The 13031-nt window shown below is 39.8% G+C and overlaps 1 protein-coding gene across 2 annotated transcripts in view; it reads right to left on the bottom strand.

Annotated features, from left to right (window-relative positions):
• Positions 1-5534: 5534 nt before the first annotated feature.
• The window catches only part of LOC117472754 (protein yippee-like 1), a 28195-nt gene continuing 20698 nt past the window's right edge, over positions 5535-13031 (bottom strand). For both annotated transcript variants that reach the window (XM_034118132.1, XM_034118131.1), the window contains exons 4-6: positions 12752-12795; positions 11965-12073; positions 5535-10353 (exon numbers count right to left, since the gene is read on the bottom strand). In XM_034118132.1, coding sequence (XP_033974023.1) covers positions 10264-10353; positions 11965-12073; positions 12752-12795 — 243 coding nt within the window. In that variant the 3' untranslated portion in view covers positions 5535-10263. The remainder of the gene's footprint in view (positions 10354-11964; positions 12074-12751; positions 12796-13031) is intronic.

Below are 13031 nucleotides of genomic sequence, written 5' to 3'. Positions count from 1 at the left end.
CCGATCACGAATCGTCATTTCTTGACTGGCAGCAAAAACAACCAATCACAGCAGTGCTTCTCTGGCTGGCTCTGTCCAATCACAAACAAGAAGTGTTCTCCCTAAAGGAATACCCTTTCCGTCCAATGTGAAATGCTGTGGTGTTTTCTGAAATGCTGTTGTGTTTTCTGAAATGCTGTTGTGTTTTCTGAAATGCTGTTGTGTTTTGTGAAATGCTGCGGCGTTTTGTGAAATGCTGCGGCGTTTTGTGAAATGCTGCGGCGTTTTGTGAAATGCTGCGGCGTTTTGTGAAATGCTGCGGCGTTTTGTGAAATGCTGCGGCGTTTTGTGAAATGCTGCAGCGTTTTCTGAAATGCTGTTGTGTTTTGTGAAATGCTGTGGCGTTTTCTGAAATGCTGTTGTGTTTTGTGAAATGCTGTGGTGTCTTCTGAAACGCTGCGGCGTTTTGTGAAATGCTGTGGCGTTTTGTGAAATGCTGTTGCGTTTTCTGAAATGCTGTAGCGTTTTTTGAAATGCTGTAGTGTTTTCTGAAATGCTGTGGTGTTTTCTGAAATGCTGTGGTGTTTTCTGAAATGCTGTGGTGTTTTCTGAAATGCTGTGGTGTTTTCTGAAATGCTGTTGTGTTTTGTGAAATGCTGTGGCGTTTTGTGAAATGCTGTTGTGTTTTGTGAAATGCTGTTGTGTTTTGTGAAATGCTGTTGTGTTTTGTGAAATGCTGTGGTGTCTTCTGAAACGCTGCGGCGTTTTGTGAAATGCTGTGGCGTTTTGTGAAATGCTGTTGCGTTTTCTGAAATGCTGTAGCGTTTTTTGAAATGCTGTTGTGTTTTCTGAAATGCTGTAGTGTTTTCTGAAATGCTGTGGTGTTTTCTGAAATGCTGTGGTGTTTTCTGAAATGCTGTGGTGTTTTCTGAAATGCTGTTGTGTTTTGTGAAATGCTGTGGTGTCTTGCACTTCCGGGCCACCGTAGTACTGGGCACCCCTGCACTACAGGAAGAATACAGGGAGGCGTGTGGCGCAGTGAATAGAGCCTTGGTGTTGGGATCAGGGGGTTCAAACCCCACTGCAGTCAGCATGTCGTTGTGTCCCTGGGCAAGACACTTCACCCAAATTGCTCCTGTGGGGATTGTCCACAGTATTGAGTATGCAAGTCGCTTTGGATAAAAGCGTCTAACAAGTAGCATGTAATGTAATGTAAAATAAGAGGTCCCCATTAAGTAAAATAGTATAGTGTAGTTATAATATGGTACAAGCAAAGTCCTGCTTTCCAACTTTTAGTTAGTACGTACACAAATATTAGCATCAAAATACACTTTAAAGTACGAAAGATAGAAAGTAATTATGTGCCCCAACACCCCACTTCAGAAATGTTATATTATATCACCAATATCCATTTGCATTCAAATATGAACTGATTCGTTTTTCGGAATCAAAGGTCATTGTCACTGTGACCTTAAAAAAACACGTTTCTGACTATAACTCAAGAATTCACATGCTAGTTTTAACAATTTCATACGTAAAATTCTGAAACAATCAAAACTGTTCTATGAACTTATTACACTCATAGCATACATCGATAAGAAACACAATCTGCTCTGGATTTATTAAACTAATGTAAAAATGTTGCGTGTTGTAGCTTTAAAAGCAAGACAGGGAGTGTGAGATAAATAAAAGGCCGACAGGCTGCTTTTTTTCTTTGCTTGAAGACACCTCAAGGACATCAAAACACGAGGCTGTGTGGGCCTCAGAATCACAAGTGCGGAGACGGACAGGAAGCACTATGCAGGCGAGAATTAAGTATGTACTGCCATAGCAACTCCATATCTATACAACAAATCTCAAGTCTGATTAAATTATTCATAACCGTGCTGCAGCAGGACTCATCTCAGTCCTTTAGAAACATGAACTAACAAAACTGATCCAAGTGGATCCACAGTTATTGATATCCCATCTTTAGGATCAGAGATGTTAAACATTTGCAGCCATGAGGACATAAATAAGTAATGAGAGCAGCTGCAGAACTTACCTACAGTCAAACAGTTTAAAGGTCAGTGCACCCAAAATCAATCATCAATCAATCAATCACATATATATATATAGAGCACATTTAAAAACAACCGACGCTGACCAAAGTGCTGTACAGAACAGAGCATTTCATAAAAAATAAAAATAAAAAAAACGTTGACGTAAACATTAAAGGTCCCCTATTAAACTATTTTTCATCAATATATTACAGGTCTCAGATATATACAAAACATGTCTCTGAAGTGTTTGGCTCCAAACACCAAACAGATCATTGTAGCATCCCATAATCCCCTCTGTGTTAGCCCTGTTTCAAAAGTGCTGATTCTCTGTCTGTTACTTTAGATGAAAATAAGGAGCCACTCCCCACGCCCCTCTGAGAGATATTTGGTTAAAAAGAACTCAATGGTGCTCTAGGAGGAGATTCAGGTGATAAGGTGGGGGGGTTACTGGCTGGTTATTGGCTAGACGCTAGTGGTTACACAACCCAAAAAAACATGACATCATAAAGTGGCAAAAATCTGATCAGCTCATTTTCAGACAGGTTTTTATATAAATGGATCAGGTCCAAAAGAGAGCAAATCTTTTTTCCAGAAACTTTCAGAATCTCTTTACACAGAGGAGACACATGTTTATGTAAAAAAAGACAGGGAAAAGCGGATTTTGCATAATAGGTGACCTTTAATCACACAGCTCATATGCACAAATAAACAAATACAAAGGCACTATCAGCCAGATAAGGAGTCAAACGCCAGAGAATACAATTACGTTTTTTGCCTGGATTTAAAGTAGTCAATGGAGGGGGCCGATCTGATAGAGAGGGGGATGCTGTACCACAGTCTTGGGGCTGCAATAGAAAAGGCGTTGGAAAACTGTTTACCAAACAGGAAGTATATTTGTTTGAGCTGTCTGCTATAACCCATCTGAATACAGAATCATTAACCAGAATAAGAAAACGATGATAACAGATAACAGATGAGAACCCAAGTTTCTAATTTGCATGAATTAAGCATGCACAAACAGTAGTTAGCAACATTTTTACCTGTAGCGCAGCTGTGGCTCATGAGGTAGATGGTCACTCCAATTGTAAGGTCAGTGGTTCGATTCCAAACCCCAGCAGTCAACAAGTCGCAACTTAAACTCAAATTGGTTTATCAATTCACTGGTGTAAATGTTTGTCAATGTACGTTTTTCTAAGCAGGTGGCCTCTGTATAAATGTGTGTGAATGGGTATATCTGACTACCAGAGTTGGGTACTGTAATAATATTACTTTTGTCGGTAACGGAGTAGTGTAACGCGTTACTTTTATAATTCAGTAATCACACTACAGTTACTAACATTGCCCCGACACGCGTTACTTCGTTACTTTTATAAAATCAGTCATAATCACACTGACAGACAAGAGGGGTTTCCGCCGCAGGTTTATATGTACGTAATCTGCGCGATTTGCGCGTCCACATCTCCACGTGCAGTGCTGCATAAACATGGCGATAACTTTCGAGGGGTGGAGGTATGCCCATTATTTTGAGTTCGTCCGAAGAATAGACAGGAATGTGACGGTGAGGTGCAAACTGTGTCCAGGCCAGAAGCTGTTATCCACTGCTGCAAACACCACGTCAAACCTCAACAAACACCTGCAAAGAACACATGCTAAGGTGAAGCTAATAGCTAAGGACCGGACCCCCGAACCCAGAGTGAGGATGTTGTGAGTCGCCGCCGCCGACTCCGAAGCGGCACAAATTAGAATTTGGAGGACCGGTAACCAAAGTAGAGATGGACAGGCTTGTAGCATCCTTCATAGTAGAGGTAATGTTCTCCATTTGCACAGTGGAATCACCATCGCATCGTTCAGAGATATACTGCGCAAAATACAGATAGCAGGAGACAGAGGACAGCCATAGTCAGAGCTATCTGGATCAGTCTTATGCGACAATGGAAACTGAACTAAAGAGAACATTTGAAACTTTAGCAGTCTGCGTGATCTGCCTGTAGGGAGGGGCGGGCCGGCCCTGCGAGTAAAGTAACGAGTAAAGTAACGAGTTACTTTATGTAGAGAGTAACGAAGTAGTGTAATATATTACTTTTTTTTAAAGTAATATGTAATATGTAATATATTTCTTTTTTTTAGTAACGACCCCATCTCTGCTGACTACCATATCAAAAAGCACTTTGAGGGGTTGGAGAGACTCAGAAAGTGCTGTATAAATGCAGTCCATTTACCATTTTCCCTTCCCATTTAAATCGTGTGGAGTACCTGAAACCAAAATTAAAACGGTGTATGTAAAAACCAAATATAGGATACAACCACAACCTGTTTTCCAACAAAATGTGGTTTTATCTTTTATTTGATTTATTCATATCTTGGCCTGACATTTTAAAAGGTTATATTATTCTGGAATACAGTGGTATTCAAGTACTTGCAAATGTTACTTTATTATAAGTAGCTGTACTACAGTGTAAAAATACTCTTAAATCTTACTTAAGTAGAAGTATTAACTAAATAAACTTAAAGTACAAGTTAAAATATTTATTATGCTTCATTTCACAATGTAGAAATGTAATTATTGAATCATTGTGTAATCATAGGAACTTCGTAGGAACTTTACAGCTGGTAAGGATATTTGCAACTACATTATATAATGCTGGGTAGTTTGAGTAACTGTACTTAGTTACATTCCACCAGTTTTAAGAAAAGTATTTAAATTGAGTTTTGTAGATGTAAGCCCTAAATTGTTTTCAAGAAAATCATGTGGACATATATCTGAGGAATACACTTTGAAACCCATGAAAGATAACTAGTTCCCCTTTTTTAACCAAAGTGAAGTTCTGAGAAGTGTAAACCTGTGAAGAGGAAGTATGGCTGCAGACTACAGCTGACCTCTGGGTCAGCAAGAACAAAAAAGAAGCAGCATCAGGGAAACTGTGCAGGTCTCTCTCTTTTAAACTAATTACCTGACAGTCTGCCAGCCTCTCTGCCGGAGACCCACACATCAGCAGGGCAACAAGTGAATTTCACGCTCCACTGATTGTTCTATACTTTAAGGGCAATTTCTGACATATTTCCTGCCAGGCCTGTAATATTTAATCAGACGTTTGGCCTCTGTGCTGAACTGACAAAGTTCATTTTATCCTCTTTTACAGGAATCGCACAACCGCCCCAGATAAGTTCCTCTTTTTTTTTTGCTCTGTACTTCTGCAACACAATGTTTGTTTTCATAATGTGTCATGTTGTTGTGGCTTTTTCACACATTTACCGACTGTGAAATGGCTTTCACATTGACCTTTGCTCTATTTTAAATGTATCAAAATGACCTAAAAGATATTAGATATTTTTTAAATGTTAGACAATTTGCTCAACACTTTAGTTATTATAAAAAAGATGCAAAAAAAGGTGACATATTCAAACTCTTCTGAAGATTAAATACAAGGTAGTATATGCTTTTAAATAAATATTCACAGTTTACTTTCCAATACCTTTACAAAACAGTTGCTAAAATTCACAACTTCACACATCCACAACTTAATGCCAATTTATTGTGATATCTGATAGTTTACATTAGAGTGAAAACAGACATGTGACATGGCTTTACTAAGACAGAATGCAAAGCAATGTAGTCAAATGAAAATCATAATCATAGTTTTGTTTTGAATTTAGGAAAAAAATAAAATAAAACAGGCACAACATATAGCCATTATAAATACAACATGCTTTAGACCTTAAACTGTGGTTTAAAAGCCCTAAGAAAATAACTTGTACAGTCTTTTCCCCTGTATACCAATCTTGCCTTTGATTACGCTTTAGGTACAGATATAGAAAGTAACAGAGCTCATGAAGTTGGTAACCAGTGTCACAATAAAACAAAAATAACAATAAAAAGTAAACAGTTTTTCAGCAGCAAATATTAACATTTTCATCCAGGCTGCTTTGACACTGTTGTGTTCAGAGAATCAAAACATTCTACCGAAAGACAATGTCATACGAGACAGGATTTCTCCTCTTTCATTTTGGTATAGAATTTAAATCTCCAGGAGACGCTCGACCCCTGACTTCCTTCCCGCCATTAACACATGACACTGATGCATTCGGTAGAACCTGGGTCTTTTTGGTACACACCGGCGGTGACACTGGCAACTGCTTTTTGTTGATTCAACTTAAACTGACTGAGCGCAGGGCGAGTAAAGAGGCTCTGCGAGCAACCACTGCTGGCGCCAATGTGGAGGTCCGTTGGAGGAACTGGCTCTGTGCATGGAACAGCTAACAAGTCCATTCAGTTACCATATAGGCAGACATGAATGGTCTGGTAAGGTAGTTTTTGTTTGTTTGTAGAAAAATGTATCTACCAGTGTCATTGGAAAAGGTTCATAAAGTTATAAATCTAAACCAAGGGCTGGATTTAGACATTTTCTGATATGAGTCTGATGTAGGTTGAACAGCTTTAACTCGTTTGCTTAGGTAGATCATGATATATGATCAGACTCTTGACAAACAGACAGCCAAACCTGAACTTTCAGTCTCAGTAGTTTTCAAGTGTATCACCATGAAATGGCCCACAAAGTGGTGAATACCAGAGTTCATGAAATGTAGCCATTTAACTAGCACTGATTAAAACAAGAACACAAATATCAATGAGATCCCTTCGTAATCGCTTAAATGCACCATTAAAAGAGAAACATAACACCAGGCTGAGGAGTTTTGATTGAATGCTGCTCTGTTTGAAGGTTCTACACCCTGCTTCACTGATTAGTGTAGTCCGAAATGTACTCTGTTGCACCTTTTACTCAACCAGACACTGACGCCAAGGGGTAGCGACACACCCTCGGTGGCATCCATTGTTTTTGCAACATACTACTAAGCTAGCTAGCTAGCCAATTCCAACCTGCTAACATGCTACACTGGTTACAGAAATAAGCATCACCGCAGGTGGCTGGCCAGCGTTAGTTAAACGGACTCCGTTGGGAGCTGGCTAGCTCATTTATTTTTCAATATTCACATCATATACATTGCCTCATATCGCTATTTTCCGACTGCAGTGTCTCTAGGAACGCAGCCGCCATCTTGCGTCAAGGCGTTTTGTCAGTTAGCGTGCTTTCATCTAAAGTGAGTTGTAAAAACAATCGACGGCCCCTGAAGTAAACTTCTGAATCATGGCAGCCAGGTGAACATTTGAAACACTGACTGTTAGCCAAAACAGTTCCCCTTTTAAAGACATGTGCGCAGTGGAATGTGGAATACTGAGTGCTTTATTTGAAGAGTAGTTAAAAATAGTCCCACAACTGGGTGTAGCGACTGAGCTCCGATAGGTAAGAAGCTAACTTTATCAAAACAAGAAATCAAATATATCAGGGAAGTAACCATTCATTTTCGGTCACAACCAGCAAAATTAAGAAATACAATCAGATACATACAGCCAGCGGTGACAAAAGCTAAGAACCTCCAAAAAGGCCGCCAGAGGGTGCGTCTCATCCCCTGAAAGCCCTGTATACAGGAGACACTGACTGTAGTGGTGAAAGGGTCTCCCTGTGACACGGTGGGAGATTCCAGCTCGCCCCCCTATGTCCACACGGCTCAGCAGGGACCTTAACATCGGCCCCAACGGGCTCTCAACAAACAGGCTAAATAAACAAGCTAACAGAAAAGCAACATAAAACAATGATAAATCACTTCCAAACAAACTAACCTGGCTCTCGACCTCACGGATCACCGGGAGAGAAACCAAACAGCTGCGAAAGAAGGAAAACATCAGGACAAATAAAAACGCTTCCAAACCAAAAAAAGAGAAACAAATAAAGTGTCTGCGGAAAAGAAACTAAACATTCACCTTCGTGTGCAGGCCTGCATGCACACACACATAGACACACTCACACAGACACACACAGTCAGAGGTACAGTGAACAAAAGTGCTTCAAGTTGGGGAAGTAAAAGAACCAACCCAGTAGAAATACGTATAAAACCTTAAATATGTTAGTTTATGTACAAAAACTTTAACACGGGCCAATATCTCAGCTGTTTATGTCTTTAAATTTTCAAGTAGGTATAACCGCTGTATATTAAGGGTTTGCATTGTCATCGTTTTTTAGGATAAAAAGGTCATGTGATCTGACTGACCTTGCCGGCAAAGTAATCAATCACTGCTGATTTTTAAATTTCTCCCATCCCGCCCCGCCTCCACCTGCTGCCAACCTTTTTTGTTATCCTTACAATAAAAAGTCAAACAACAAGCCTAAGGCATCCCGCATGCTCCAAACCTCCTCCTCTATGCTTTACTCTGAGAAATATCCATCTGTTTTTGCACCTCTAAATCTTAATGTAGAAAATATAAGTGTTTATGTATAAGTTTCTGTTGTGAAAAGAAAAGAAAAAAAGATACATTTTATGAGGATCTATGTGAAAAACAATTCTTTTGAGGGCCACAGAAGGGGGAAGACACATCGTTCACACAAAGGATTTTTCAAGTTATGCACTGCACAACAGAAAAATAAGAGGGGAGGCTGTTCATGATTTGAAGAGGCACAAGATTCATACGGCTTAGAGGCAAATCACAAAGAGACAATTCATATGCTCTAAGAGAGAGAGACGGATAAGCATTTAAAGTGCAAAAAGACCTACAAGAGCGAGAAGGAAATGGCCGCATTTCTACGATAGCAGCAAAGAATCGGAAACTAAACTTTTCTCGAGAAAAACTAAGAGGAAAAGCATCAGTTGTTGATCTTATTGAAATAAAACCAAAACTTGTAGAAGCATCTAGCTTCAGTCGTAACGAAAAAACTACGAAAACACCTCAAACTGTCCAGGTCAAACTTTCTTTCCGTCTACAACAATCTGTCGTTCATCTGTGAGAAAGGCCGTTTAAAAAAACTAAAGTAGAAAAATACAGACAAGAGCGAACTAAAGTTTTGCCTCTAAACTGAGATGAACCAAAGGCCTCTGCAAAGTGCAAACGAAATAGCAACGTTCAAGTACGTCACTGTGTAATGCGTGACCACACACACAATGCATATACACAAAGTCATATGCATATATACATATGTGCACGACAGCAAGCATATTCAGAATCCATGTTCCAATATTTACGTACTATGAACAGTTTCATAGCATTTATGGATATGTAACCATAGTATGCGTGTATATATATATATATATATATATATATTCATATGTAGATGTCTCTCTGATTGTTTCATTACTAGACAATGGAATAATACAGTCCGCCTTAATGCTTTATGACATGTGGCCACTGATGTCAGGTTCCCCAGTCTAGAAACTATTTTCGCTCCTTTTAACTTGTGGTACTGCTGCAAAATGGGACCAGCCACAATCGCACTTAGCCAAACACTACAAATATTTAAATATCTATATATATATATATTTATAGTTATACATATCCATTTATGTCTAACACATCGGAGGTGCTGCTCCTTATGCTTTTTGGGTTCTGAGAAGTACCAGAAGGGGGGAGAAGTTAAGAAAATGAACAAGAAAGAAAAAAAGATAAAACAATAAAGATATATAAGGAATAACACCCCACACTACTGCATCCCATCCTTTGCCAATTTGTTCATCTTTTTTTTTTAAAAGCAAGATGCTGCTACATATTTGTAACTACAAAAGAACTCCCTTTCCCCACCCGTCCCTGATTGCTCATTTGGACATCAGCAAAGAAAAGCATGCTCAGCTAAAGGCAAAGAGACAAATAAAAACCAACAACAACAAAAAACACAACAGGACAGACTTGACAGGGAAATAAAATGCTAACCAGTAACACCCATCTGCTATCAAACCAAGTCCTTAGACCCAGAAGATAAAGATATAGTAAATAACATTAAAAATAAATCGTCACCCGTCTCGCTGGGTGAGCAACATAAAGAAAACAAACACATGTCCTCTCAGTGAAGTCTATCTCCATTCGCATAGTGGTCGCCATGACACCACAGTCACTTGTTAGCGTGGTTCGGTGAGGGGGGGGGGGTGAGAGTGAGGAAAGCAGACCCCAAAAATCCCGCTCTGTGAAGGAGAACACACACTCTTCAAAGTAATCACAGCACTCCAGTTGCTCCTCTGTCGCCATTTTGTCACTCTCACGATGGGCAGGTGGGTGTGTGTGCGTGTGAAAGAGGCGATGGGGTGGAGGTTCGTGGAGTTTTTCTTTTTAAGGGGGCTCGGGAGGGGGCAAGGTGGTCGATGGTCATCGCTCCATGCAGTTCACTAAAGAGCATTCCAAGGTCAGAGAGTGAGAAGAGGAGCATCACTCCCATCCGTTGTCTTTGATCATGTGTGCCAGCTCAATGATGAACTTTCCCTCTTTGTACTTTTGACTGCTCTCAAACGCGTGTTCCTGTAAAATAAAAACACACAGGAAAGGGACAAAGTTACAAGCAGTGGTGAGTACATATACTCAAGTACTGTACACATCTCAGGTACTTGAGTCTTCTTGTCATACCCTGTTTACTTCTGCTCCAATACATTTCCTATATATTGTTAATAGAGTACCCGTCAGTATACGTACAAGTAAAGCTGAAACATTAGTAGATTAATTCATTTGTTATTGGACAGAAAAATATGTCATACCATCTTCTAATGTGCAAAGACTTTCTGCTTTTTAATACTTGTCCATATAAAGTTTATTATAGCCCAATATCAAAAAGGGCTTGTACATTTTGCACACTGTGAAGGTGTGACTAAGGCATTTCTCACCATTTTAAAATATCAACAAACCAATTAATCAAAAGCAGCAGAAGCATGTATAATGATAAAAAAAAATAAGCAATGGAAGAGAATGGTGGTAAAGTATGGCTGTGAAAACGTGCACTTGTACTTGTGAAATGCTGTATTGTGAACACATCACCTGCCAAGGTGTGTTCCCTGAGGGTGGGTGAAGGGGGATCTTGTTAAAAATAAATAAAGAAGGATGCAAGGTAATACATGGGATGACCTGTGATTTACCATTCCTTATATTCCAAAACATTGAGAAAATAATAAATACTCACTAATCTGTAGAAGAAAACAAAGGAAATCACTCAACCTTAACAGACAGTAAAATCAAGCTTTCACATTAATGCAAAAGTAAAAATGATTTAATGATAATGATTGAAAGCTCAGAGGAAAACAAATATTAGGTAAGCCCCACAAAGGGAATTTAAAAAACAAAAAAGGTTTTAAATTAATTGACTTTAACATAACATAAAAAAGTTTGCAGTAACTAGGCAGTACATTTAATTTTGAGTCAAACAGGCAGAAAGAAAAATATGCACAGTCATTTATCTGGCCACATTATGCATTATTGTAGATAAACAGGACACGTTTCCTAGCTACCAAACCACCTCTTTCAAATGTCCTGACTCCATGTCTGAGAGCACATCCTGAAGTGCTGGATGAGTTCCGCTCAGCTCCAAGAGACTCATGTCCATGTGAGTCTGTCTCCTGGATTATTTGCTCAGCCTTATAAACCAGCTTTGCTCTGCTTTTGCTTGTGAGGCTTTCTTTAAGAGTCTAATTGTTTTTGTCACTGAAGGAGCAGCTTTAAGTGAGTCTCTGTCTTATCATTTGTTGAGTTATTTTCCTCCCTTCGATAGTCTCGTCAGACAGTTACCGGGACGAGCCTCTTCAAAATGGCTTGGTATTTAATCACTGTAGACTCTCAGAGGTACCAGTCTGGAGCCAACCTATAAGCACTGTAATTACCTCGACACTAGGAGACCACAGAGTGCTTAATCTCTATGCTTAAATATAACCCTGAGCAAATAAGACAAACTGTCACCGTGGTTTTAACAAGCAATGCTTTAACGAAAGAAACCGTGTTCCTTCGACCCTTTATAGCATCATTTGTCCCTTAGCAGGCCAGGAAGCCACAGAGTTGCCCAACAACACAGCGGCAGGCGTAAACGGTGCATCAATAAACATTTAGATGGGACAGGAAAAGAGCTGGGGTGAAAGTTGAAGGACTTACATATTTCCAGCCAAGGGTGGTTTTACAGTTTTCACAGTAGATGTCAGCCACAGCATGTAAACCTGTGAGGAGAACCCGCTCCTCAGCTGGCCCGCAGCCGACATTCACCCTGCAGGGGGGAGGGAGAGAGGGTCGTGGAGGTCAGAGAGAGCGGGAGAAGAGCAGCTAGAATCTTTCACTTAAAAGGTGCATCCTGTCAGACAGCGTTGTTCATCCTTTTTTGAACAGCGGTACACTTTTTACATTCAAAAACAAGCAAACTGTGCCCCATTGTAGCCTAGCCATTCAGCATATACAATTACAGTTTAATGACGAGTCTCTCAATTTGGCCACAAGTTCTGCTACAATGGAACTAGCTTTGAGAGCTCTCTGACACCTTTGTGGTTTTTATCATTATAGTTACCTGTTTCTCAGATAGATAATAGTCTGTGTTCTTTTTTTGAAGTGAAGGGTGTTTTGTTTGGAGATTAGTTTTCTAGCTGGCTTGAGACCACAGACTGTTGGATTGCATTTGCAGAAACCGTTTAAGTCAAATTGGACAATATCCCAAGGCACACCTGACGATCTCTCAGAGCACACAGGTGAACTACGGCACAGCTGTTGAAAATCACTGTTGTAAGATATGGTGAGTCTGACCATATGGGGGAAATAACCTTAATATTGCTATTGTAATGACATAAGATTGACTACTGTGGCTTCAATAAGATATTTACACAATGACATTTTTGATAAATAATCGTCTGCAATGTGGAAATTGTGTGTGTGTGTGTGTGTGTCTCATACTTACACTGAATTAAACAGATAGGCTCTTCCTTGACTGCCTTGAAATGACTGCAATGAGAAAGAGAGAGAAACATAATGTGAGCAGACGATACAGAGCTGCCAAGTACAAGAATGTGAGCAACTGCCGCCCTGGGGTGCTTTTCTCCCAGTATCTGCTGTGCATACTTGTTATCCACCTTGTCACAGTCCCACACACACACACACATTTGGCTGGAGGTGAGGAATAAAACGAGGCATCGAAACTAGTCTATTATCTATTAGCTTTAATGACGAGAGAGAGATGT

Source organism: Trematomus bernacchii, unplaced genomic scaffold (genome assembly GCF_902827165.1).
Source record: "Trematomus bernacchii unplaced genomic scaffold, fTreBer1.1, whole genome shotgun sequence".
Classification (NCBI taxonomy): domain Eukaryota; kingdom Metazoa; phylum Chordata; class Actinopteri; order Perciformes; family Nototheniidae; genus Trematomus; species Trematomus bernacchii.
This window is presented reverse-complemented; position numbering and strand designations above follow the sequence as displayed.